At 37.6% G+C, this 27140-nt stretch overlaps 2 protein-coding genes across 2 annotated transcripts; one reads left to right on the plus strand and one right to left on the minus strand.

Moving 5' to 3' along the window:
* Window positions 1-873: 873 nt before the first annotated feature.
* LOC129777428 (INO80 complex subunit C) lies at window positions 874-13225 on the minus strand. Its single transcript, XM_055783683.1, has 2 exons — window positions 12713-13225; window positions 874-1079 (listed from the first exon to the last, which is right to left on the minus strand). The coding sequence occupies exons 1-2, from the start codon at window positions 12858-12860 to the stop codon at window positions 883-885; spliced, it is 345 nt and encodes a 114-aa protein (XP_055639658.1). The 5' UTR covers window positions 12861-13225; the 3' UTR covers window positions 874-882.
* Window positions 13011-27140, plus strand: LOC129777426 (thioredoxin domain-containing protein 11). The gene is made up of 8 exons (XM_055783682.1): window positions 13011-13886; window positions 13950-14391; window positions 18959-19153; window positions 19210-20187; window positions 20253-20615; window positions 25946-26139; window positions 26199-26328; window positions 26391-27140. Exons 1-8 carry the CDS (start codon window positions 13384-13386, stop codon window positions 26637-26639), a joined length of 3054 nt encoding a protein of 1017 aa, XP_055639657.1. The 5' UTR covers window positions 13011-13383; the 3' UTR covers window positions 26640-27140.

The raw sequence follows: 27140 nt of genomic DNA on the forward strand, positions 1-27140 counted from the left end.
GAGACACTCTTCCAAATACACTTGTCTATTTATGGTGCTTGCGGTAACGAAAGGTGTACTTCACTTTTCGCAAGTACAAATTGCTTGCCAATTTCAGAACTTCTAGGCGAACTTCGACATCTTCTGTGTCCGGAGGTTCTCGGGAACAGCCACGTACAGGTTTCCTGAAAATTGATTGAAATCCGCCTTCACATGTGTCCGGTCATCCATTACGCAGCAGTGTGGTTTCGTTAACTTCTGGTCGTACAACTTCCGGACACGGCATTTTGCGACCGTATTTCGTTTCACGCCAAAGTTTGGGGACTTCTGAACGTACGTAGTCCAGCTCGAGTTTCGGGAATTCTGCACGAAAGTCTTGCTCACATGCAACTTTTTAGCCACATCTCGAACTGAGGTGTTCGGTTTCCGTTCAAAAGCCTCAACCATGTTTGTGATCGTTCTCGTTGACCTGACGGCTTTTTTTCCGGATCATCGCTTCCGTACAACAGTCAGACGTTCTTCGAACCGTTTCATGATACCAGTCACCGTGATTCGAGATTCCCAACTTTTTTCCGATGGCACGGTGCGACAGATCCTTTTTCTCGGAGTACTCGTGCAAAAATTTTGCGTGCACACAGTGTTGTTCCGCCTCCATTTTGAAAACTTTTGCGCATCTGATGAAACACACAGAGTGAAAACAATACACATCAAACTATGTCTACGCAAAATTTCAATTAATTTTACCCTACGGATCAAAGGTTAGAGCAATTTCAGTGTGTGCAGATTTTGAACGGTACACCCATTATTATCTACTCCAATAATTCCAATGAGAAGTGTATAAGTATCAGATTTTCTTTCCTGATGAGTAAAACGCATTTTTTCATTTTTACATGCTGTTTTAATCTACACAATGCTACTGGCTCCCCGAAGAGCTAGGTAACCGGCTGTGATATCCATCGGAAGACTTCGAACAGTTTGAAACTCTTCAGCGTTGTGGAAGTTGAGTTTCGTCTGGGGATCTGAGTACGGTGCAATCAGTCCGGAAATATCAGAATACTTTTTAGCCGGTACAAACGATGGTGGTGCATTTATAGATGAATCTGAAAATTGTTTTGAAGGGTGTTTGGTGTATTAAAAAATGTGACAATTTGGAAATTACACTACTTGATTTGATTGACTTGAAGATAGAATTCAACAAAATCATTCCCATTCCCATTCGGAAAAAAAATGCAAGTATCGTTACTAGAGGATTCTGTAATCGATTCCCCCGGTTCTCTTTAATATCGAGAAAGGTGAAAGTATGCATCATTGCTCGCGACGAATGTTGTAACGGGTGTTTTTTATTGCTACTTGGTTTTTCAGCACACTGTTTTTGGCAGATTACGCATGATTCGTCAAAATTAAAGTTTTTTAATTTTCTTCGCCATTTGATTTTGAAAAGGCTAACAAACGAACAGGCGATTGAATTTTTGAATTTTTTGACGTAGGACTACGTCTTTCATTTCTATACTAGGGTGTAAGTTCAAAGTTTCGAAAAAGAAAGCGTTACGCAGGACATCGAGATTTTGAGCGTTAATAGCTCTTCAACAACGGAACGAAATGGTATGATAAACACTTCATTCGAAAGATAAAATGTCTACGCGTTATATGCTTGTTACTTTTTGATCCAATAACATGTTTCAATAGCCCTAAAATTGCTTTCAAAACAGGCTATTGAAATAACACCAATCGGTATATAAGCGAGTGCCACTCGGAAATCCACTCAGTTATGATTGCGCAACGATTGAGGTACGATCGCTGGAGTGGATGAATGTTTCCCTAACACAGACTTCAAAACCATGGAGCCTGGGGAAATCGACATTGCAAAATAGATGCAAGCTGCGGGAACTTTTGTACTCGTTTGCGTTCTTGCAAGTTGGAATGTTTCCCTAACACAGACTTCAAAACCGTGGAGCCTGGGGAAATCGACATTGCAAAATAGATGCAAGCTGCGGGTGCTTTTGTCCTCCCTTTCGGTTCTAGAAATCGGAATGTTTCCCTAATACAGACTTCAAAACCATGGAGCCTGTAGAAATCGGTATAGCAAATTAGATGCAAGCAGCTTTTGTACTCGTTTGCGTTCTTGTAAGTTGGAATGTTTCCCTAACACATATTTCAAAACCGTGGAGCCTGGGGAAATCGACATTGAAAAATAGATGCAAGCTGCGGGTGCTTTTGTCCTCGCTTTTGGGTCTAGAAATCGGAATGTTTCCCTAACACAGACTTCAAAACCATGGACCCTGTAGGAATCGGTATAGCAAATCAGATGCAAACAACGGGAAATTTTGTACTCGTTGGCGTTCTTGCAAGTTGGAATGTTTCCCTAACACAGATTTCAAAAACATGGAGCCTGGGGAAATTGGCATTGTAAAATAGATGCAATTGATAATTTTGTACTCGCTTGCATTTTTGCAAACCGGAGTGTGTTTTCCCAATACAGATTCCGAAACCAAGAAGTTGAGAAAATTGGCATTGCAGATACATAGATACATACATAGTCGCAATACTTTTATATCACCATGCGTTTTTACACTTCGGAATTCGTTTGCTAACACGGTCTACAGAAGCGGGTACAAATTCAACGCTTTGGCTCGATTATTCAAGACTGTATTGGAAGATATCGCCAGCTCACTGAACTTCTACGCATACCGTTTGATGATTAGGCAAAATTTTGATAACTATTTGCTTCGATAACTACTACCATAATGCATGAATTGACTTAGATTGGGATTTGTTTGCAATTGAATTCGTAAATAGTTTCATTCATTCACTAGTTGAATCAATAATTTAATCAATACACACAAAATATAGCTCTGCGCAGCGACGATATCGTACCCAATGAGGAACATCCGAGGTGGGATTATTGCTTATTGAAGGAATACAATGATTACTAAGTCAACGACAGTCCTACGTCAACCTTGCGGTTATATCATGGTTATAACCCATCCATAGTTTTTTAGTATCAAAATCTATGCTTTGTTAAAAATGTGTTTTGTGTTTTCTTTTGTTCTATCGAAAAATCGTCTTTAACAATGATCACATTTTTGGTTGCACGGATACGTTAATAAGAAAAATTGTAGTATCCGGTCCGATGAGCAGCCAAAAGCAATACAAGAGCTTCTGATACATCCCGAAAAATGTACCATTGTGCGGTTTGTGGTCTGTTTTTATTAATAAACTAGCTGACCCGGCAAATTTCGTCCCACCCAAAATTTATTTTTCGTTATCATATTCACGTTTTCTAACTAAGCACAGGTTCATGGGTATAATCGCAGAACTGTTCATCGGTTGATTTTCTCATCTACTCGTTAAAATTACCTGTTACTATAAAATTCTTAGTACTTCTATCAAAACTCGTCATTATAGAATAAAGTATAAAGACAGCCATAAATCGGACAATTCCTGATTGAATTATATGATTTCATCATTAAATTGCTGAGTATAGTGGGTCTCTGGAAAATATTTTTTGGTTCAGTCAGAGTGTACCAAGTACACATAGTAAAACCTACTTGATTGACCTTTAAACGTTTTTTTTGACGTAAGACTACGTCTTTCATTTCTGTACCGTGATTCAAAGTTTCGAAAACGAGAGCGTTACGTTTGGAGGGCAAGGTTTTGAACGTTAATACCTCTATACAGGCTGAACGGAGTGGTATGATAATCATTTCATTCTAAAGATAGAATGTTCGAAAACTTCAATAGCTTACAAAGTACTTTGAAAACAGGTTATTGAAATCAAACATATCTGTATATAAGCGGGTGCCCGCTCTGAAATCCACTCATTTAGGATTGTGCAGCGATTGATGTACGATCGCCGGAATGTGTTTCCCCAACACAGACTTCATAACCAAGGGGGCTGGAGAAATCTGCATTACAGATACGTGCAAGCAAGGTACTTTTATATTCGCATGCATTTTTGCACTTCGGAATGTATTTTCCTAATACAGACTACATAAGCGGATTCCAACACATCTTGGATCTTTTATTTAAAGGTGAATACTGCAAAGTTTAAAACCTCTTAAAAACAAAAAAAGACGGGTGGGTAATGTCGGGGACATAACCGGAGTGACGTAGGACTATACAAAGGGGACAGCTTTTGTTAAATATATATTTTAAATATATTGTTTCATTTTCTTCTCCTACGTAGGTATTCACCTATCTACCTGAAAAATGGATTAGTTTACTGTTTACTCTTTATGAATATGTTGATGGTTCTGAAAAGAACCTTTGGTGTTGTGTTTTTGTTATCACTCGATATTCCCATCTTGTTCGGTTAAACCTTCCTGTTTAGCTATAGCGTTTGCCACTCGCCACAGCTTTCACAGTTGGAAAATTTCTTCCCATCCAGCTTGTGACATGTTGTTCAGTAAATTACATTTAATGCAACGTGCCGGAGAAACACTTTGCCACTCACTGAAACTAATGGTTGCCTTGATGAGCGCCGAACCGAAGCTACTCTGTTCTTGATGCGGGTTTTCTGATTGTCGTGAGATGCCTTGCAAGCCAACTCGAGCACTCCGACGGCCGAAATTCTATAATCGCTGTTAGGTATACTGGTGCTCCGGCACCAATCCGTTCGGCCTAGTTACCCTTGCGGAGCAATCAGTGAATGCGATCAACAGGGAACTGGAGACCTGCACGGTTCGAGTGAGACTTTGCCTTTCCCTTAACTTGTCCTCCTTTGTTACGTCCACGATGCGGATGCCGTACAACCACACGGGTTTACGGTTTGAAAGAAAATAAGATATTTTTTTGGGGTCCGGGTGTTTTATACTCTAGCGGTACACACTCACAGGATAGAGACAAATCGTTACGAATGAGCGTTAAAAGGGAGCGATGGCAAAAAAATACATTCTTTACGATTTGTTCGCTCGTTGGATTCACATGCAGGCTAAAAAGGGTCCTTTTCAGGATCACAAAATTATCTTCAATCTAAAGAGTTTATTGTTTTGTTATCACTCGATATCCCCATCTTGTTCGGCTAAACCTTTCTGTTTAGCGATTGCATTTGCCACTCGCCACAGCTTTCACAGTTAGAAAATTTCTTCCCTTCCAGCTTGTGACATATTTTACAGCAAATTACATTCAATGGCACGTCGCGTTACCACCACTCAGTATCGGATTGGAGGTAATTTTAACCTGTAATTGAACATTTGCGATGACAGTGGTATAGTGTCGACTTTCAATGTGGGGTCATAATTTGGACCCCGAACTCTATGTTTACAAAAATGTCCAACTAAATATGTCGCACCTGTAGGTCCGTCCAATTAGCTAAATGTCGAGATAAGTGTAAATTACTGTACTTTCAATCTAGAAGCAATTTAAGAATTGGTGAAAATCAATAAGCTCAGAACAACTGCCAAATTCACATACTCATCAGATCCTGGCAAACAAATTATAAAAAAACAAATTGAGTTTTATTATTATTTTGGATAATGTTTTAGAAAGCATTGAACTGTATTTCCTAAACTCTTTTTTGGAAGGTTTAATGGCCCTGAAAAGCGCCTTGTTTTATGGAATGGTTCCAATTTAGAAAACTTAGTACTCGTGGTTTTGAAAAAAACCATTTCGAACGCCCTCGATGCCGCCTTGTTCTGGATTTGCCACCAAAGCAGTTTGTATAAAGAACAAACTTTTTTCTTCTGCTACCTGATGCCGTTTTGCGATTACGTTTGCCACTCGCCACTCGCTGCAACTGCCTGTTGTCTTGATGTCCACCGAACCGAATGTGTTCTGTTCCGAATGCGGGTTTTCTTATCGTCGCTTTGCCAGCTAACTCGATCACTTCGGCGGCCGAAACTATATATCGCCGGCTAGGTGGACTGGTGCACTGGTACTAACGCGCTCGGCCTAGCTACCCTTGCGGGGAACTACAGATCAACACGGTTTGAGTGGGATTTTGCCTTTCCCTTCACTTTTTCCTCCTTTACCATGGCCAGACATGGCTGCTTGGGTTGGTTTGTTGATGTGTTGTGATGCGAACCGATGTGGTGTACGGTTTGAATGAGAATGATCGCTACGGCAGCGGAGCGGGGATTTTTAAGCTGACTGGCTGGCTCGAGAATTACGCATGTGTGAGACTGCGACCAATGTTTCGATAATTTTTTTCTTTTTCCTTTCCAATCGTGCTTCATTCTATTTCGCTGCTGCTCTGGTTGCCCGTTTTGGTCGGTACGAACCACAAAACCCAATGTGAACCCACAAAATGGACCAATCAAAAATGGGCACATAATGCATTTTGACAATGCTTGATATTTCACAATTATTCAATTATTTATATCAAGAAAAATGAAATGTAATTCGTTATGATAGATGCGTAGATATATTTCCTATCAATTGATGCAAAAACCTTTGCGTTCTAGTGAGAAATGCTCGAGTTATAAGGGTTCCAAATCTTGCATTTTTTCCTACTTGTTCAGTGCCTAGATTTCCATTTCACCCCCTATATCTTCCGGTTAGACGTAGTCCTACGTCAAAAGAAGAAGATGCTCGGTTATTCAAGACTGCATTGGAAGAATTCTCGAAGAAAATCGCTCCAGAAAACAACTGCAACAGAGATTACCAAGGCATCATGCCACGCCATATGTAGAATCATAACGGACTGTCAGACTTAGTCATTGAATATACTTGCAACAGAGAACGTAATCTATCATAATGCATGGATTTCCCTAACAGGAGATTTGTTCAAACTCTTTACTTACAAAATAAATATGTTGTATTCAATTGAATTCGGAAATTGTTGAATTAAATCACTCGTCCAATCAATAATTTAATCATTACACACAGATGATTACGTCAGCCTTGCGGTTATATCAAAGGTAGAATCCACCTAAAGTTTTTTGTAATACCGTAATCGTTCGCTATCTGGTCGTGGCTTATCTGGTCCTGGCTTAACTGGTCTGTTTCTTAACTGGGGGAACGTTAAATGGTCCTTGGACTAGTTAAAAAACAGATCTCGTAAACAATCGATGCCATATTCAAATGGAAGATTTGCTATGAGGGGCATTCGAATGTAATTCGAAATGTTGTGAAAATTGAAATTATTTTCCCATGACAAAAACATTGATTAAATTACAGAAAAATAATTTCCTCGAATTATATTTCATACCTGTTACGGTACCATCGAGCTAGTTACCATTGATCAATCGTTTGCGTACGATCGCAGCAAACTCGTGTGGAAAAATTCTGGACATTCTGGAAAATCATCTCTAGCGTGCAGAAGGCTTTTTGTGTGAAACAGTTTTTAAGTTATTCTTGTTATAAATCTGAATCTTTTACTTTGTAAATCAACTTACTGATTTGTGAAGGGCATAACCGAAACGGAAGTTGGACAGGCCAATTGAAAAGGCTAGATTAGAAGAAATCACTGAATTTTTGAAGCATATATTAAAGTATCGCTAACAAAAACGGTGAGTTGCCTTTTGATTGCTGTCGCAACAATACCTGTTGTTGCAACCAATGCAAAACTTCCATTGGAAACTTTTTGTTTATCCAATTTCATGATCAACGCGAATCAAACAATTCATTGAAGTTCCCCTCGATTTTATTTGACGTTTTACATGCCGGACCGGTTAAAACGAGAATGTCGATAAGGGGCTGTCCACATACCACGTGGACAGAAAAAGCACGATTTTAGACTCTCTCCTCCCCTACCGTGGACAAGCATGGACATTGCCTATACCCCTCCCCCTGTTGTCCACGTGGACAATACTTCATATCATTCGCTCACATTTTTTTTATCCCATTTATTTATTTATCAGGCTCATTAGCATTTTATCTGTAACAGAGCCGGGTTTTTATCGTGTACATGTACATATGTTTATGTTTCTATAAATTGTAAATTACATAGTAGAAGTAGTAGCCATTTAGGCGTTGGGTTTTTCTCTTCCATTACATTATGGTAAATTACACTGTAGTAGCCATTTAAGCGTAAGGGTATTCTATCTATTCTTCCATTGTTCAGCAGACCGGACAGCGGAGACAGTTGATATTGATCATTGTTGGATTATTTATAGAACAGCAGCTCGATGTTTCTTGCAGAGCAGAGCAGTTGTATCTTCCACCGTGGATCGATCTCCATCGCTGATGATGGTTGCATGGACGTAGTTATTCTATAACAACACAAAGATGGTCAATTGAGGGCCCTGAGTTTGAACTCACGATCGATCGCTTAGTAAGCGAACACGTAACGAAGTGGCTACGAAGACCCCCGTTCACTCACATTGATAACATTGATTTTCATCGGCATTCTCTCGACTTTCGATTCTATTTCCTCAACTATGTCCCTATCCATCCCAAATATCTCAGCTTGTTCTTTGCCGTCAATACAATACAAAATATTTTTCGCCATTTATCAGGAGAATTGCAGAAGAAGTCTTCCACTTCATATTTCGGCTAAGACTTCACCAGCGATTTGAAAATTCTTTTCGACTATTCTGCCTTAAGTGTTTCAATGACTTCCAAAGTGGTCATAATGCAATATCACACCGGACATCCTCCGGCTCAGTGGGGCCATTTTTCTTTTGGGGCAATGCAACAATGCTATGTTTTCGGGGTCTGTAGCAATAATTTAGTTTTATTTTGAATATAACCTTAAATCGTTTGATCTCTTTTATAAAAAATAGAGCCATTTGGCTTCATTAGTAGTCGCGATTGTCTTATATTCTTCTATTTTAATTTCACTAACATTGTCCGTAAAATTATTTACAAAATTACATTCTGAATTTTATTTTTCCCACGCTAAAATCGGTATCAAAACATCGCTCATACGCTTTGTACAGATGACTATAGAGCAATACTGCACCGAATTAACCCGTTGCTGGCCAGATTTTTTCAAAAATTATACATACACTGGAAGCTGCCAAAATTACAATTCGCACTATAATGCGACTGTACTTTATTTTCAAAATGGTCATAGCTCGAAAAAAGTTATCTGAGCAAAACAAGATTTTTAACAAGGACCAGGAACACGACCAGAAGCTCCATCTGCCTCATCAATCATCGTGAAAACATTCCTGACGGTCAAGCAGTTATTGCCAAATTTTATATTGATGTTCTGGAGCACCTGCGACTCCATGTGAGACCTGAACACATCGAAACCCGAATCTTGCATTCTGACAAAGCTTAGACCCACTCCTTCCTCATTGCAAGCAAGCTTTTGGTGAAAAAAAAATAAGGTAAACTTCATTGGTTTGATCAAACTTGATAATCTTTACTGTCACTTCCATTTCGAACACGTCATAGCAATCAATTCATGTTAAGTTATCGAAAACTATACGAGGGCAGTCCGATAAGTACTTAGTCTACATCATAGTCTCCTTTTAGCTCGATACACTTGACCCAGCGATGCTCCAACTTCTTTAATCCATCTGAAAGATACGTTTTCTCGAGGCCTGCATGAGGAGGCGATGACCTCCTCATTCGACTCAAATTTCTGCCAGGCTAGTGACTTTTTCAAGTTTGGAAACAAGAAAAAAAGTCCCACGGGGCCAGTCTGGAGAATACGGTGGATGGGGCAGCAGCCCGTAGTGCAATTCGACCAATTGGGCCGTGGCGACGGCGGAATTTCCATTTTTCCAATTTTTCTAAAATCCACGGACACACCCGCTTCCACACACAGTCAAAACAAAACTACGAGTCCGATTCGGCTGAAATTTTGAAAGTAGCCGTTTACGAGAATGTACTACACGATAAGTAATCTCTCTTGCGATACTGACACCGTCGGGCGTTGAGGTCGATGAGGGACTGCCCTCGTATAATAATCACTAAAAGTTATATTACTAACTCTGAACTGTTAAAAATTGAAATGGACAGCAGTATAAGAGTACATGCATGGCAAAAAACGTTGAATGTTCGATGAAAATACGATGATTAAGATTTCATTATATGCAGCGCCCTGTATATAATATTAGAAGAATTAATAATTTGGAACGAAATACTATTTAAGGTTATATCGATATATAATATAAATATATATAATCTTAAATATAGAGATATCGGTTTACGCAAATTCAGTCGCGAATAAAATGAAATGAATTGTCGATTTGTTTATCTACTTCAAATGGAAATAGATTGAATGAACTCATTTTATGAGTATTTTTTGCAGAATACAAATTCCAGTGAAGGACTTCAACGATATGAGAAAAATATGAATGTTCGACCGGGTAGGTCTCTCAGACTATTCAAGCCTTTCATTTACAAATACGAAGTACTCACGGTAGCAAACATTTTTTGAAATTGTTTTTAAAAAAAAAAGAACATAACTCACTTATTTTCGAATTTAGATGTACTTTTTGAAAATAATTTATTTTAAGTGTCCACGTGGACATTGTCTATACTCCCTTCCCCCTCACCGTGGACAAGCGTGGACATTTTCGTAACCCCTACCCTTGCTTAACTTGCACTTGCTTAAGCAAAATTCAATGTTTATATACCATTGAATGGACAATTAAATACCGTGGGTAGATCTAGGTTTCATTTTGTAATTCATGAGAAACAAGCGTTTGAAAAACAGGTACTTTAAAGCGTTGTCACATCACAAAAATAGAGCATTTTTTTAAATTTTTCAGCCGAACCTAAGTTCAAACCTTCTCATATTTGGGTTTCTCTGAGCAAACAATGAGAGTCATCAACCCACAAGATTTGGTTAAAATCGGTCCACAAATAGAGGAGTATCAACTGTCTCAAGAAGTCGTTGTCACGTCACGCAAAGTATTCGATCCATCCAGCGTGACGTGGAATATTTTGACTCAATAAAAGCATTTTTTTCGACGTTTTTATGTATAAAACACACAAAATTAAACGATATTTTAGTGAAATTGAGAACATTTACTACAAGAATCATCAGTTGGAGAATATTTTATATTGTCTGTCAAATACTTTTGTGACGAAACAAAACCTGACTTTTTACTGGACTGTTGAACATTAATGTTTGAAACGGAACTGAAACCGTTTCAATAGACAAAAAAGAACTTTCTTCTATGTTTTGTCACCAATAGATAAACGTAGATCCCATAATATAAAATTGATTCTTGTTTCGACTTCCGGTTTTCTGGTAATAGTATTGAATGACAAAAAATATGGAAACCACAAACGATTTGGTTGTTGGTTGCAGGTGTCTCAAAAGCGGAAGTATTCCATCGTTATCGATGTTTTTTTTAAATCGAGGAACCGGAAGACACCGGTTCGTTAAAAATGGATCTAAAAGACCGGAAATGGCATGAGATTCCACAATACGACTGTGAATGGTACCATTGGCATGGGTACGCGAAGAAGAATGAAAAAAAGGGAAAAAATGATAGTGAGCAGATAGGATTCGAGCGAGAGGGAGATAATATTTGATGATGATGATGTTGGATTAAAGAGGCTTTTTTAAACTTTTCAGTTCATTCGCCTCTAATAATATTTGAGTGTTAAAAACTTAGCCTTAGAGCGACGTGTGTGGAGTTAGACAAACAAAGTACACATCCAAATGCACACGCAAACGTCAACGGCTATCGATCAAAGTCAACGTCCAAGCCAAAGTCAAAGTCACGTGAACAAACGCCCCTGCACAGGTACGCGCACATGTACACAAATGCATACAAATAAATTAAAAATCTTTTGATGGCAAGGTCAAATATTTTATATTTTATTAATATTTTAGAAGTATTTAGAGTAATAAAAACATAATAAATAGTATATTACTTGCTACATTACGGTAAAATTCTTCTTTAATACAATTTATTGATTGAATGACGTGACAACGCTTCGTGGAGACTGTTTTTTCGCACAGAACGCGTTGTCACGTCACAAAATGAATGCCAATTTTTTCAATCTTCTTGCGAGTTTTTTGAAAAGCTGGGTATACAGGAATCACCGTTTGTGTTTTGTTGACAAATCATAGGACAAAGTTTATTTGCATGTTTTGAAACGGAACTGAAAATACAACATTATCGTTCAAAAGTCGGAAACCGCAAAAAGACAAGTGTTGTCACGTCACAAAAGTATTGGGCTGGCAACAAGCGAATTAAACTGAAAAACATCCGACTCCGACTGAAGATTCTTGTAGGAAATTGTCTCAATTTTACTTTGATATCGTTTACTATTTGGAAATCGTGCGATTTATACATGAAAACGAGAAAAAAGCTGCTTTTAGTGAGTCAAAACGTTGTCACGTCACGCTGGAATGGGTCTATTGTTAATCTGTCTAGCAAACTTCGTTCTGTTTTGATTGCAATAGACTGTTGTTGAATACTACACCATTCGTACACCATAGAATACTAATTAATTGTATATGAGGGAATGTCTTCTCTCCTGTACTCGCACGCAAAATCATAATTCGTGTACTCGCGCACGGTGTCACACTGTGCGTGTTTCTGTAATATTGCTATTATATATTCTTAGGGATTTTTTGTATTTGTTTAACGAAAAAGATATAATTGAATGAAAATATTGTTCCTTCAACTTCATTCAGTTTTAATAGTTATTAAATTCAGCCTCCTCAGAACGAAATTATTGATTCTCGGTCTATGCGCATATGCGCGACTATATAAGGGTTAAATATAAAAATAATAAACCATTGATCGCAATATTTTTTGTCAATTATTCACAAACTATATAATGTTAAAAGCGTCGCGGTCGAGGAACTCAAAACAAATTATAAATTCTAAAAATTGGGAACAAAAATCCACCCATGCCAGACATTGATACTCACAAGTAACATCCGTTTCTCTCCAAGGTAGTGTACGCTCGTAGGCAAGAATCTGCTTGAGGGACTTCCATGTACGCTTCTTGTTCCCTGCGACGGGATTTGTCTCATCAAGGGTTTTCCTTTTAAACACCGGCATTGGTTGCTCCTCCATAATATGTACGAAACGTTTACCCAACACTTTCTGTATACAAACAACAGCTGTTTGACTATTCAGAATAACCGGTTGCAGATGCGAGAAGCAAAATATGAACCGGTTCGATCAGCTGATTGTCAATTTCAATCCTCGTTGCAATTTTTGTTTGAACACCCATAGCTGACAAGCGTTCTGTCAAAAGTTTTATTTTCTACCCAAAAGTCTTCGATTTGATTAGAGGAACTTTAATTTAATTAGCGAAAACGTTGTAATGAGTGCAAGGACAACCTTTGACCGAATGCTGTGGTGCGCGAGAGATAATATTTAAAATCTGGTTTAAGTCTGCTGTCGATAAGGACACTAAGTGCAAATGTCGAACCAAAGTAAACTGTTTTGATTAGCTCGTGCTCTCCCATTGGATGGTTCTGACTGCTGGTAATGACGTGTTGTTTCTGGATAGACCACTACCAACGAAAGCATCAGCAACATCCAAAATTGCAGCGAAAAAAGCGACGACGAATGAAAATAATAGCGGTTCCATATGAGTACACTAACACCAGCCTGGGAGCAAAGAGCGGACGATTGCAATTTTTCCAACAAGCAAACAGCGACAGAATTGCACCGAAGCATTCGCCGCCGTATCAGTTCAAGCCTTCAACCGTGGGAAAAATACGCTACGACAAAAGCTGTTCCCAGTCGGACGTCTTTTCCGCAAGAGCCACAAACTGCCAAAAGCAATGGATCCGATGAGGAAGCTACAAGTCCAAATACATCTTTGTTGACAAATACTGTTAATGCTGACAATCACACCAACGAAAACAGCCAACAGCAAGAAAATGCGAAAGACAACGTGGAACAAGAGCAAAATTCCGCAGATATTGGGCTAGGTAATCAGAACGTCGGAAACGACGAGGATAACAGCACCGCTAATATTAGCAATAGAAATAGAAGATACAATCGTATCAGCATGATTATCATCTACGGCCGGGAAGCTTTGTGCATTCTAGCATTGATATTAACAACCTACGCATCTATTCAGAACAGGTAGGACACTGATAACGATTTGAAATTGCCGTGATCACCGTTATGTATAAACAACTTTCGCAGTACTCCTAGGATATCCAAAGCACCACCGCCTTCTCCCTTCTTCTCGCGAGGTTCGCTCGTGCACGACTGGCCATCTGGTGCTCTGGGGCCAACGCAGACCCGTGTTTCTCTGTCGGAGCTTTCGCTAGTGTTCTACTACGCGCCCTGGTGCGCTGAAAGCCAACATGCTCGCTCGGTGTTTGAGCACGTGGCACGACTGTACTTCAAAGAGGCTCATTTCGCTGCCATCAACTGCTGGCAGCCGGGAGGCGAATGTCGCCTGCAGTACTCCAAAGTACAGTCGTGGCCTGTGCTCATGGCTTACCAGCCAAACGGGTTGGCCGTGCAGTACCACCAGGTGTGGAGCAATGCGGCTCTCTCCCGGTTCGTACAATCGCTCATCAATCCCGTGCGCAGGTTGACTGGTCCTGGTGATCTGATGAGTCTCATGACGGGGAAGGATGTAAGTGTTCACTATATTCGCAGAGGCGTCTCGTGAGTAAATTGACTAGTTGTGCACCTACACGGTGAACGACAGCAACCCAAAATTTATATATTTTTAAATATTACTCAAAATTGCAAAACGGCGGTTAATTAGTGCTCGAATATTGTTTTCTTCATCTAAGAATCTGAATAGATTGGCTGAACTATCAGGTGTTTCATAGTATTTCAGACATTTGGTGGAAGTGGACCAACAAATTTTAAATTTGGAGTTTTTTGTTGCATTAGGTTAAGCATTTTGTATGCTTCATACCACTTTTATCAGATTTGTAAAATCACGAGTACAGCAGGAATAATAGATTGAAGTATTTTTGAATGGTCAACGAAAACTCATTATAGCATACAGACAGAGTGAACCATGTGTCAATCAGTTGTATATTGAATTTCAACTATTTTCAACCAAATTCAAATCAACAAAACTTTTTCTTGATGTTACTAGGTTCAGTTTAGTAAAACTGTAAAGAAACAATGGTTCTATCCGTATCAACATTGATATAATCATAGTCTCAGCCTCAGGGCCCAATGCATGTCAAGAAAATTTCCAACCCAGAAAGATCCTTGACTGATCGAGAATTGAACTCAATATCTAAAAGTGTCAACTTAGATAATATCAGAGATCTGCAACTATTCAGAAATACTCGATGAAATCATCTGATAAAAAGATAGTTTACGACAATTCTGAATGAGCTAGCTATCCTTATTCATACGCAAAAAAATATAATTAAGTATCAGCGTTTTGCCAGTATTCACTATTAACTAATAGGTACCTTGTTGAAATGTACTTGAAACCGTTTGCATAAAAGGCACACATGTATTGTATTAATAAATGAACTTGGTTCCATCCGACTGAACGGATAAGTGAAAAACACTGATCTTCCGTATGAGTGATCGCTAAGTATACTATTTCAGAATGCGGTTTAGACTAGTAATGACAATGAATTCGAATTTGACGATTTTATGGAGGAATACTGCCTAAGATAATTGAAAAAGGGAAGTACATGCTTTAACATGTATGCCGTGCAATTTTATGCATGCCTGTAGTAGATGGCAGAGACTATTATGCTGAACGCAACCAGGTGTTTATGCTCCTCCCATTAATTTTCTTAACAGATAGGTCAAAGTGTGCCTTTCTGTTAAAGAACGGTTAATTGATCAAACAATATTTTGAAATTGTTCAGCCAAAGTGAACGATGTCTTAAAAAGTGCTTCATTGGTTCAGTCAGAGTGGATTATGTACGTATAGGAAGCCAAATAGCTATCTGTTTTGGGCATGAGACTGGATGTTTTTTTCACAATTATCATACGCCACAGTATTGTGCGAAAGTTGCTAACATTTCTGGGAACAATACTGAACGAAAAAAATGAATGCTTCGAAAATTGCAGAGCGCTGAACTTCAAGTTCGTTTTTTTTTTTATTTTTTTGTCTTTGTTTTTTTGCCCATTTAGCGCTTTTGTTTTAGGTTACGTTGAGGTCACCATGAAAAAACGGGGTTTTCGCGCTTTGAGTAGGATTAAGATATTGACAAATTCTGCATTGAAAATGTTTGTATGATAAGCTCTAAAAGTCGCTCGAAGACAATTTTGATGTAGAACCTGACATATGAAAGTTAAAGTGAGAAAACCTGTTTTATCATGGTCACGTTAATGCAACTTAGAAAGCGCTACAAAACCTGTCAATATCTTAATCCTACTCAAAGTCATTTATGAAACTCATGATTTCAATTTCAGTTTAGTCAAATATAAAAAAAAACATAAATTTGAAAATCCCACATTATGTAGAGTCAAATTTGCTCATTCAAATGTCGCCAATGAACACTGCTTATGTTTGCCTCAGAAGGATGACAAATAAATAGAGGGCGTATTTTTGGACAAGAAATATCAATAACTTTGAGTAGAGTTAAGATATTGACAGATTCTGCATCGCAAAATTTTTGTATTGATGAGCTTAAAAAGTCTTCTGAAAACAGTTTGTATGTAGAATTCGAAATATAAAAGTTAAAGCGAAAAAATCGTTACCCTAATGTAATTTAGAACAAAAGCGCTAAATCGCTTGTATTGAAAGTTAGAAAAATACTTTGTTCTACAAATTTGATTAAATTTGAGACTACAACATTGTCAAATTATGTTTACCTTTATCTATAAAGATAAGAAAGTTAGATTTTTGATTTTACCCAAAATTTTGATCAACCTATTTTTGACAACATATATAAATGAGCGCTCCATCATATGTAATCACTTCATCGAAGCCAGTTTTTGTCTATAGAATGACTGTCAAGCTCTGGATCCTAATTTCCACCTCGATTCGTTCCCTGGTGCAACGTAATGGGGGCGAAGTCCTTATTTAACGCGGATAAGAAATCGGCACAAGCCGCCAAGATGACGTTAACCTACTCGACTGCCGACCCGCCGGAAGCAGCGGTCTGTCGCACGGAAACCTGTGTTCATATTTGATGAAAAATCCATCTACGCATATGTTCGAATTCCAGCAATGACCGAGTTATTGAACTTTTTCTCTGTTTCGGGCTCTGTTTGCCCTAACCCTTTCAATACCGCAGTGTGCTCCGCCGGAGTGTTATCGCTGTACGGAGCACTGTGCCGAAAAGTATGCACATCTCGCTGGTGTGATCGAAGTGCAGTATCACAACACTCGTACACACAGGTCGTTGCGCGGATGTCGTCTATAGACGACGCTCGTAGCGAAAGGGTTAAACTGGCTCTGGTTAAAAAACTACACTACGTATGACAGTTCTGTTCTGTTTCCATTTGAAAGATGAGAAAATTTTATGAAGGATATAGTTGAGGATATAGTTCCAAATCAGATATAATCGAGTGCGGTCTGGGTGACATTGCGCATTTCGAAACGAGTGATTTTTGTTCGTTTCGACCACTTTGACTTAGCATTGTTTACGAACCCAAAAATTTTACATTTTCCTACGAGACAAATTTTGCTTTAAATCTAGTACATTGAAGTAGCTTTTTACGCGGATTTCGGAATTTACGCGGTTTTTTTACGCGGATTTCAGAATTTACGCGGTTTTTTTACGCGGATTTCAGAATTTACGCGGTTTTTTTTTACACGGTACGCATTAACCTCGTAAAATTCAAGGTGCTAATTGATGTGACTTTTCCCGAAATAATTTAGTATTGTATCAATGATTATTAGCTGATAAATAAAAGAAGATACAGATAGCAGAATTGTAGCATGCAAAAAACTTCAGGTAATCAGTTGTTAGATTATGGGTTACATTTTAAACTAATAATTCACTGTTTGTTAGATTTTTACACGGATTTTGAAAATTACTCGGTTTTTTTACGCGGATTTCGGAATTTACGCGGTTTTCTTTTACGCGGCACATATCCCCCGCGTAAAAAGCGACTCCAGTGTACACTGAAAATATTAACTTGAAAAAAATACATAATACTAAAACCAATTCGACTTTAGTTCGAATTTTCTCGAAACGAGTTACTCGTTTCGAAATGCGCAATGCCACCCCTGTATTGTATTTCTCAACTATGTTGATCATCCTAGAGTTGTAGGTCCGCTTAACATTGCACACGGTCAGTCTTCTGTTGCATAGTTTTTTTCAACTCGCAATCGCGCTTTTGGTTTGGGTGATGAAAAATGCAAACGAAGAGAGGGAAAAACATTTCCTTGTTTTATTTTTCTAGAATATTCGAGCAAAACAAGATTGAAAACATGCGCCTTACAATGAATATAATCAGCGCTTAAAAACAACTTCTTTACGATCGCCTGGGTTCCTCCTTCAACTCACTCGAGCTCGATCATATGTATGCGCAATCAGCTTTGCAAGTGATACGCCAAACTGCTGCAGTGAACTAATGACATGGTTAGCTAAAGCTATACCGAACTTGTCTCTACTAACATCGTTCAATGACACAAATCTTTAGACGGGAATACTGCATGAAATTAAAAAAAAAAGTTGTATTTCAATTAGGATGATCAATATAGTTGAGACATATAATAATGAAATTACTACTTGTCAAAGGGTCATTGGTTTTTGAATTTATGTTCTATCATTACTACTCACCGTCCTTCAAGCAATATCGTAGTGTTGTATCAAACTGAGATTTCCTAAAAATATCAGTGGTTTCGTCGAACAAAATTGCAACGAAATCAGCCTGTTTTACTTTCCACGCGATCTGCTCTAGCATGGTGGATCCAAAAATTTCCAACAATTCATTCTGAATTGTTGCCGATGTTCCTGAAAATACTGTAGTGGCATTGATGAAGTGAGAAAACGATACATCTTTCGTAGCCAAAAAGTTTGCTTGAGCGCAATTTTATAACTTTGTTTGTAGATATACGCAATTCTGGTGCACTAGCCAAAGTGTGCGGACTAGCGAGAGCGTAGAATAAGTGGTAGGAATAGAAGCCAATATACGTTATTCTGGGCCACTAGTGAAAATGTGCGGTTAAAATATTAGACTGTGTAGTGCACGAAGCGAACGAGACGCCACTGAATATTCGTATAAATCAATCTGAATTTAATTTTTTTTTGTATCTATAGGCAGTCGTAGTTCTCTTTCTAAATATGAACAGTAACCAGAAGCTATACAGTCGGTTCTATCAAACATCATTGAAATGGTTGGAGAAGGATCCGTTGCAGGAGGTAGCCTTTGGAGTCGTCACCGGAGAAACTTCCAAAGCTTTTGGAGTGGAGGAACTTCCAGCGATAAGGCTGTACTTATGGAATGAAACGATTGTATGTTTTGTACGCTTCTCAATTCGGCATTTGCATCAGACTTTGAATATTTCTAGGAATTCACAGCTAATCGAGCGTGGACAACAACTGAGCTCACCAGTTGGGTAAATAAACACGTTCAAGTTGTTTCGATGTGGATTGCACCACCTGGGGCGACAAAGTCATCTTCGCTGGCGCCGTATTTCAACCACGGACCGGTTATGTTTTTCTTCACTCCTCGTTCGATGTACGGCGGCTCGTCGGATGCTTACATGATGCTACGGCAGCTAGGGATGCAGTACTATAACTGCCAGGGTGACAAATGGATTGAGGAGATGGCAAAAAAGTACATCGCCGAACAGCGCCGGCTTAATGCGGAAGAACACTCGCGGTTGAGCAAACAATGTGAAGCAGTTCTACGACGTCACCCGTCACTCGATGATGATGAGGGAATCGCGAAAAAGAAGCCATGTAAAGTTTCCAGCAAATCCGCAATTGCAGTTTCGTTTGTGAATGTGTTAAATTCTTCAAAATTTTCCGAAAAAATACACAAAGGGCGTCCTTTAAGTGCGGATGATTATTGTGAAATCGAGCGCGATAAGTGTGATCAGCGTTTCTATGAGTGTGGTTCTTTGGGAGAGGACGATGCTTTGAATATTGGGATGAGTGATGGTTGTGAGAGAGGACAACACAAGCCCTCTGGTTTGTATGGCTCGGTTAAAGTAGATAGAAGTACGGAAAATCCCGCGACCTCAAAGTTGGATTCCGAACAAGATTATCGGGGTCCAAAACATTTACGCAAACAGCTTCTGAGAAAAGAGTGTGAGTTGTTACGATTAAGTGAGCTAGAAAATAGTGAAAAGTTCTTCCACGAAAAACATGAAAAACAAGAGATCGGTTATATAGATGCTATCAGGGGAATGGCGTGTAGGTATAACAAAACAATGACCATTCTGGGGATGGACAGTACCCTATATCATGCATTTGCTGAACGGCTTGGTGTCGATGTCTTGCATGAGCCAAATAAATCTGTGGCCATCATCGTTGATCACGAGGTGAGGTGAAAATCTTCCGATTTTTGGAAAACAATTCACATTAAATTAGTTTTATTTTTCATTAGGACGAATCAACGTATCTGCTACGAGACAACATTAACTTGGCTACGATGGCAAAGCTAGTTCACAACTTTTACAATCGAACCTATCCACGTTTCCTTCGATCGGGTAGCATATCGTTCAAAAATACACATTCATTCAACTTGAGTGAATTCAGAAAAGAAAGTCAACGTATGGTGGAAGTAAAACGGGCGGAATACGCTGCGCGTGTTCAAACCGCTTGGAAAGAGAACAATTTCTCGCAAGAAAATGAGAAAAGGCAGAACGCAGCAGACGATGATGCTAATTTTCTTCAGCACCATCAACATCATCTCGTACGGGAGATCAATTCCCAAAATTTTGACCAGGTGGTCGTGAATTCGAGAAAGGTAAGTTTGCAGTTTTAGTGACTATTTTGCTTTTCAACGCTTTTCACAGCCTAGTAACTACACAGGAGAGTAGTGCTTGAACAGTGTCTGGCTGTGTTAAACACGCCGGAGTCAGTTTTTAAAATGCCATTAAACATCTTGGGTGGAAACCAGCAGTTGACGATGTGGGTGATATTAATTTTATTGAACAGAACTCGGCAAAGTCACATTCAACTGAAAATCGCAAAGGGACCATGAAACCACCAATCTTCGCATTCAATTGGAAATGTGTTTTTCCTTCTTCCAGCAGTTTCTCTGTCAACATAAATCAAAAATCATTCGGGCGCTTTTGTTATGCTTTTACTTCGTCCGTTGGTCAATTCTTCTTTCACCGTTAAATAAACTGAACGGCCTATTGAAATGATCCCCTCTCAGACTGAATTCGTTTTGTAGTAGAACTACGTCTTACATTAAGGGTGCCAAATCAGAAAACAGGTCATACTTTTATTGAATAAAGATAACTATTTTTGTTACGAACAGATTTTAACGATTTGCATACCAATCGAATCAGAAATTTTCTAAGATTTGTTTGATTTGCTATAAATTACAATCTCATAGTCTGTATATCAGGGATGACCAAACGATAGTCCGCGATCGCGTAGGCATGGTCTAGGATAGTGTCATCTCCGAATGCAATGGATTAAATATCCGTCCTTTTTCCATGATCATTTTATAATCTGCTAATCTCAATAAACTATATTAGTTGTAAGAGTAGATATTTCGTCATTAAAGTTTCCGTTGTAATTTTTTATTTCAGATTGTTAGTTATTTAATATATTAACACTTTGCCGTCCGCACGTTTTATAAATTGTTATATTATTTATTATAAATTGTTAAGTATTACTAATCTTATAGTTTATTTTCATAAGTTTCCAGAACTGTTGCCATACTTACATAAAATTTCGAAGATGTACATACGTAAATATTACAAACCTGTCTAAATTCCCCCTATTATATGTACATGGGGGTGATCATCGCAAATTTTTTTTTGCTTTTCGGTCTATTTTAATTTCAGTAAAAAACCATTATATGTTTTTTTATTCGAATTTTAAAACTATGGTAAGTAGTGCAAATTGATTGTGCAGATTTCTTTCAAGAAATATAGTCATGAACAGAACAACAATGATAAATGAGAATTTGAAAAAAATCTAAAATTAACCCTTTTCGGTCGTTTGTCTGCTCTCAGCCACAGCAAGAAATCATACTAAATACTTTATTCAATTTACATTTCTTTTCTAAACGCATTCTAATATCTAGTAAACTTTTTCACGAATGTATATGGAGTTCCTTTGAATAATAGGTTACAATACTCGGTATAAACGAAATATTATTATAGTGGAAAGATAAGAGAATCTCTCTCAAAGCAAATTGATATCGGCCGCAAAGAGTTAAATATTGGGCCCTGTTATACAAATCTAGTTGAACAGAATTTTGCTCGTTAGCTCTATTTTGCAGTCGGGTGAAAGCTGTCGGCATGTCGGCTGTTGGCGAAGTGTTTGGTTTGATTGTTGCATTCCTGATGTTTTGTTTTGAGAAACATTTCGGCTACTTTTCAAAACATGCAATTCGCCGACGTTGGAACAAGAACTTGGTTCGATAAGATTCTATCGATTTATGAAATATGAAAATTTGCTCAGTGTAATAGTTATAGGGATCGCAACGACCGTTAGATTCAATTTACATAATAGGGACCAATATTTCCGACAGATAGTTTTTATGCCTCTAGGTAACTGAGTTATATAATAAGTATCTTCGTTGTATTTTAATGGAGTATTTATGCTTTGTATGTCCATAAATGACAATTATCTTAAAAAAATCAACGATATTGATTGATGTTACTTCACAGAAAATGAAGTATTAATTATCAATTATTAAGTAACCAATTATTATTTTTATTTTATGGAATAATTTTCAATGATTATTTATTGGTATGATCTATGTTTTTCCTTCATTTAATCCTCCTATACTCGAGCATTCGGATCCACAAATCAAGAATCAATAATTCCGTTTTGAGTAGGCTGGATTAAACGATTATTGAAACTGAATAAGGTTGAAGACAGTATTTTCTGGAGCTTTTTAATTTAATTATACAGTGATTTACCTCTAATGGGACATTCCGAGACACCGCCCAGTGTCGCATTAGAGGCCATTTTGACCTGTAATTGGCGCGGCCTCGATTATGTACAGTCTCTGATTCCTTTTCACTGTATATAATCGAATCCTGTATATAATCGAGTCAAAAATTTGTTTTCTTCTTCGTTTTTAATGCATGCATTATTGGTTTTTTGAATAAAAAATAAGCATTTGATTTTTGATTCATCCCCTTAAAGCCTTTCTCACATGAAAAAAATAAATTTATCCAGATTCTCTCTGGATATATCAGATAGGTAGATGATCATATTTGATGAAAAAAATCCTTCTACGCATATGTTCAAATTTCAATAATGACAGAGCTATAGACTTTTTTTTGTTTCGAGCTATGTTGCCTCAAACTGGCTCTACATTGAAAAGTACGCTACGGAAGTCGATTATGTTGCTTTCACTTGAAAGATGAGTTTTGAGCGAATTTGCTATGGTTTTGGTATCCTATGAATATAATGAATAAGTTTCCGGATTGGAAAGCCGTCTGAATTCAAAAGCATTACTTTTAAAACCTTCAAATGGAATTGAGATTGTTGGGATTTAAAAATGCGTTCTATTTTCCAAAGTTCAAACGAAGACAAACTGCCAGTTCGTTTTGTTGTCCATAACAATAATTATCAAAAATCATTAACAAATCTTGGTACCTCCTCGAGCGCTCCTTTGCCTCCAAATTATGCCTTCCAATTCAATTCGGCACATTGAAACTTCTTAATCCAGCCCTCTAGGATTAGGACTTATTAGATAATTGTAGCTACGACTAGAGCTTACGGCTAGACCTACCGACAGCTCAGAAACATAATAAATTAGAACAAACAGAAACTGAACGTAAGCTCTAAACCTTTTACACGGAAACTATATAACGTACATTTCACTTTCAAAATTGTACGTTATTTCGAAGCATAATAAAGAACTCAGAAACATAGCTCATATTGATGCATTATGATTCTAATTGGGTACAGTTGGTAAATAATGATGAAAAAATCCAACTAGAAGGTGAAGCCAACTTTTCTCATGATATTTCGCTTCATACTGTTGATTGAGAGTAAATAGATAAAATGATCGCTTGCTTGTTGAAATAACCATTTCCCTGTAACTAAGTCATTCTTCCGATGTATGAGATATTGTTGGTAGTTGTATGGACTATTCATATAATTTATTTTTTTTATTAATTCGTTTATTTCTACAGGCTCAGTTACTTAAGTTTAAAGGAGCCGAATTCTTGAATATAATTTTAAAACTATATATATAAACAATTTTCTTAGATCTATGGTTAGTAAGGTGGAAAACCGATTACTCGCGGTGTACTCGAGTTTAGGAGGGTGACATATTTTTAGAAGAAGGATGGGATATAAGGAAATCGTAACAATGTTGATGAACACTCATTTCTTAAATCTATTCGTATATCTATAGTGTATTTACATTTCAACTTATTCTACTATTTATAGCAAGGGGACGAATTACCCGCAAAGGAAGGAAAGGAGGGTATAAGGATGTAGGGACAATCACACACGAAGATCTATAGCTTTAAGGAAAACTTATATATGGGACATGTAATCATTCATATAATTTTTATTCAGAATAAAAAAAAAATAGTTTTTTTTTACAAAAGTGAATTTCAGTTTTCGAAATTATTTTTTTAGCGTTATTTTTATAAATTTTTCCTTATATTTTTTTATGAAAGATCAAAATATTTCATATATTACATTCTGTGACTAAGATTTTGTAGGTTTGCTTGAAGTCTTTAAGATAATTTTTTTTCGGAAAAAAAAGTAAAAAAATGCATTTTTTCTTATATTTAAAAAAATGTTTCAGCGCAATATGAAAAATGGCATTTTTTCATGAAAATTCATGCAATTTCCTACATTCTCTAACCAAAAATTTGTAGGTAGTCTTCGAGTTAGGAATTTTTGTAAAAAAATAGGAAAAAAACTGGTCCTTTTAAAAAATAATCTATTTTTTTGAAGATTTCATGTATGCAAAGTTGTTCAAATGACGATTTTGCATGAAATTCGTACATTGAAAATGTGTACGTTATATCGAAGTTCCTCTGTACTTATTTTCAAAACTAGGAATAAAACATGATGATTTAAATTGTTAATATGTATTCAATAGGAAACTACATTGTCCTTATAACTGGCTTGAACGACTTTTATTTATTTCCGGTCGAAAATCATAAATTAGAAATGTTCCTGTTATAAACCTTTCGATTTTTTTTATAAATCCTTTTTGGCACTAGGTCGCTTTTCCGGCTTGAAAATCGATTTTTGACGAGATAATTTTTTTCCAGACAACAGAAAATCTGGACGTTTCATGCATTTTTATGCATTTTTTCAAACCCCGATTTCATGTACTTTCCTCTTAGGTGAGCGCGTGGCTGTGATGTGTTTTCAACTGCAGGTCGGAACTTGTTGCCATTAAAAATCATACCATGCACAACATTTGATGAAATGATGGGAATGGGGATGCCAGTGGAAAATTTAGACGCAAACTTGCCGGTTTTGTGTGAGAGTTGGTGTACATGCACATGCACATGCACATCGGGGTTTCCAAAAGAAATTTAATGCCAAATGTCTTCTAATTGCATGAAACTTCGAGATCTACTGTCATTCCGTTTTTTTTGTCAAATATCGACTCTCTGGGTATGGTTTAAGGTGCCAATGATAATCGTCATTTCAATTTTTCATACGGAGATTCCTGCGAAATACTGATTCGCACGATAAAATACCCTATGCGAAATATTAGCTCAATCGGTCTTCGGTCTTTTACTAGTGTCGGAAACGTCAAAATGTGAGTCTTTTGAGAACTGAAAAATAACCCAAGGAGGGAGTTCATGAAATCGGGATTTTCCACACAAATTTTTTGATGTCTTAGAATCGCATGAAATGTCGAGCTTTTATCGCACAGGTTTGTCTGTAACACATCAATAGAGATTGCCAAAAGCTACGGAGCTTTGTTGGAAAGTCCTTATGTATTCATTTTAAAGTCCGAACCTGGCACCAACAATTACCACTTGTTCCTGTCTATAATCAAGCCTCAAATTTCATATCAGAATTAGACCTTTTCCTTGTTGTTAAAATTTATTCACATTCATTTTCCCGAAATTGATCCATTTTTTTTAAACGCTCTTCGATTTGAAATTCTATTTTCAGACTGTTGTCGTTCATTTCTACTCAGCTCAATGTGCCTTTTGCAGCATGCTATCGCAGCATCTGCTCGTCGTTTCGAGGATGTTCCAACAACAGCCATTGCTGGACTTTGTTCGAATAGATGGCGACAGGAATGATCTTCGGTGGGAGTATACCATGGATACGTTTCCTACGCTGCTGATTTTTCCTAACCAAAGGTATTTTAATTCATAGAAAGGAATGAATTTGCACATTCTTAATGTGAATATTTTCACAGGAAATCCGAAAGTCGCGTTTTCTCCCGCAGTCTACAGATGACCGTTCCCAACGTGTTGGGATTTATTCTGTCCAATTTAAGCCCTCCAGAGCGGCTATACGCCAATTATTTAATTTGTGAAAATACAAAGGTTAGTATTCTGTCTTACAAATGATTCATTCCAATATCGACTGTCATCGCGTTTTTTTTCAGCGCTCACCTCCCCGCGAGAGCTGTCTGCAGACGATGAAACGCGAGCTGAGTGAAAGTATTTCGCTCAATCTTCGCCTGTACCGGCACGCAAAGAAGCGGCCAATCCTCGCCGCTCGAATTCTGCAGCGATTGCAGACTTTGCAAGAGTTCTATCTCTCCACACTTCGCTGTCTTAGTCATTCCTGTGATTTTACTAAGTTGAAAAATAGTGCTAAAACTATTCTCAACATTTGGCAGATGAAACCCTGATTGGACTAGGTTCTATTTATATCCGTTGGTCCATTCAGGTATGGTTTTTATCAGTGAGTACAGAAATCCACAAAGTCACATTTTTTTCAGTTTTCTTTTTATTTAGTATAAATATATCAGATTTATTTTAATATTTTCGTACATAAAGTCGATTTCCAATCAAAAGTTATAATCTGTTGGGAGCATATTTGCGGGGCGGATATCTGCGTGCGCTAAATTTATTTTCCATCTTTTGTTGGAGCGCAATCTGATCAAAGTCCAAATAGAACTTAGATAATGCAATGTTTGAAAATTAGAAAAAACGGATATTATATGCAATCTCGTTTCTTAGTACATTTGTACAAAATTGCGAGAAAGAATAAAAAAGGAATTAGCGATATTACAGAAGCTACCGGGTTGCGTTATTATTCAAATGATTAGAGTGATTAAATTATTATTGGAAGTTTTATAACTCGTGCCGAAAGGGAGAAGAATGAACGTGTAATATATTTTGTTCCTAAA

This window comes from Toxorhynchites rutilus, chromosome 3 (genome assembly GCF_029784135.1).
Source record: "Toxorhynchites rutilus septentrionalis strain SRP chromosome 3, ASM2978413v1, whole genome shotgun sequence".
In the NCBI taxonomy this organism is placed as follows: Eukaryota; Metazoa; Arthropoda; class Insecta; order Diptera; family Culicidae; genus Toxorhynchites; species Toxorhynchites rutilus.

Bases quoted from the DNA above. Each gene is read 5' to 3' on its own strand.
- LOC129777428 (XM_055783683.1), bottom strand. From the start codon at position 12,860: ATGGAGGAGCAACCAATGCCGGTGTTTAAAAGGAAAACCCTTGATGAG. The intron at 1,080-12,712 runs GTGAGTATCAAT...AACAATTTTCAG, and splicing joins GAGAGAAACGGATGTTACTT to ATTCATCTATAAATGCACCA.
- LOC129777426 (XM_055783682.1), top strand. From the start codon at position 13,384: ATGAGTACACTAACACCAGCCTGGGAGCAAAGAGCGGACGATTGCAAT. The intron at 20,188-20,252 runs GTGAGGTGAAAA...ATTTTTCATTAG, and splicing joins CCATCATCGTTGATCACGAG to GACGAATCAACGTATCTGCT. The intron at 26,140-26,198 runs GTATTTTAATTC...ATATTTTCACAG, and splicing joins CTGATTTTTCCTAACCAAAG to GAAATCCGAAAGTCGCGTTT.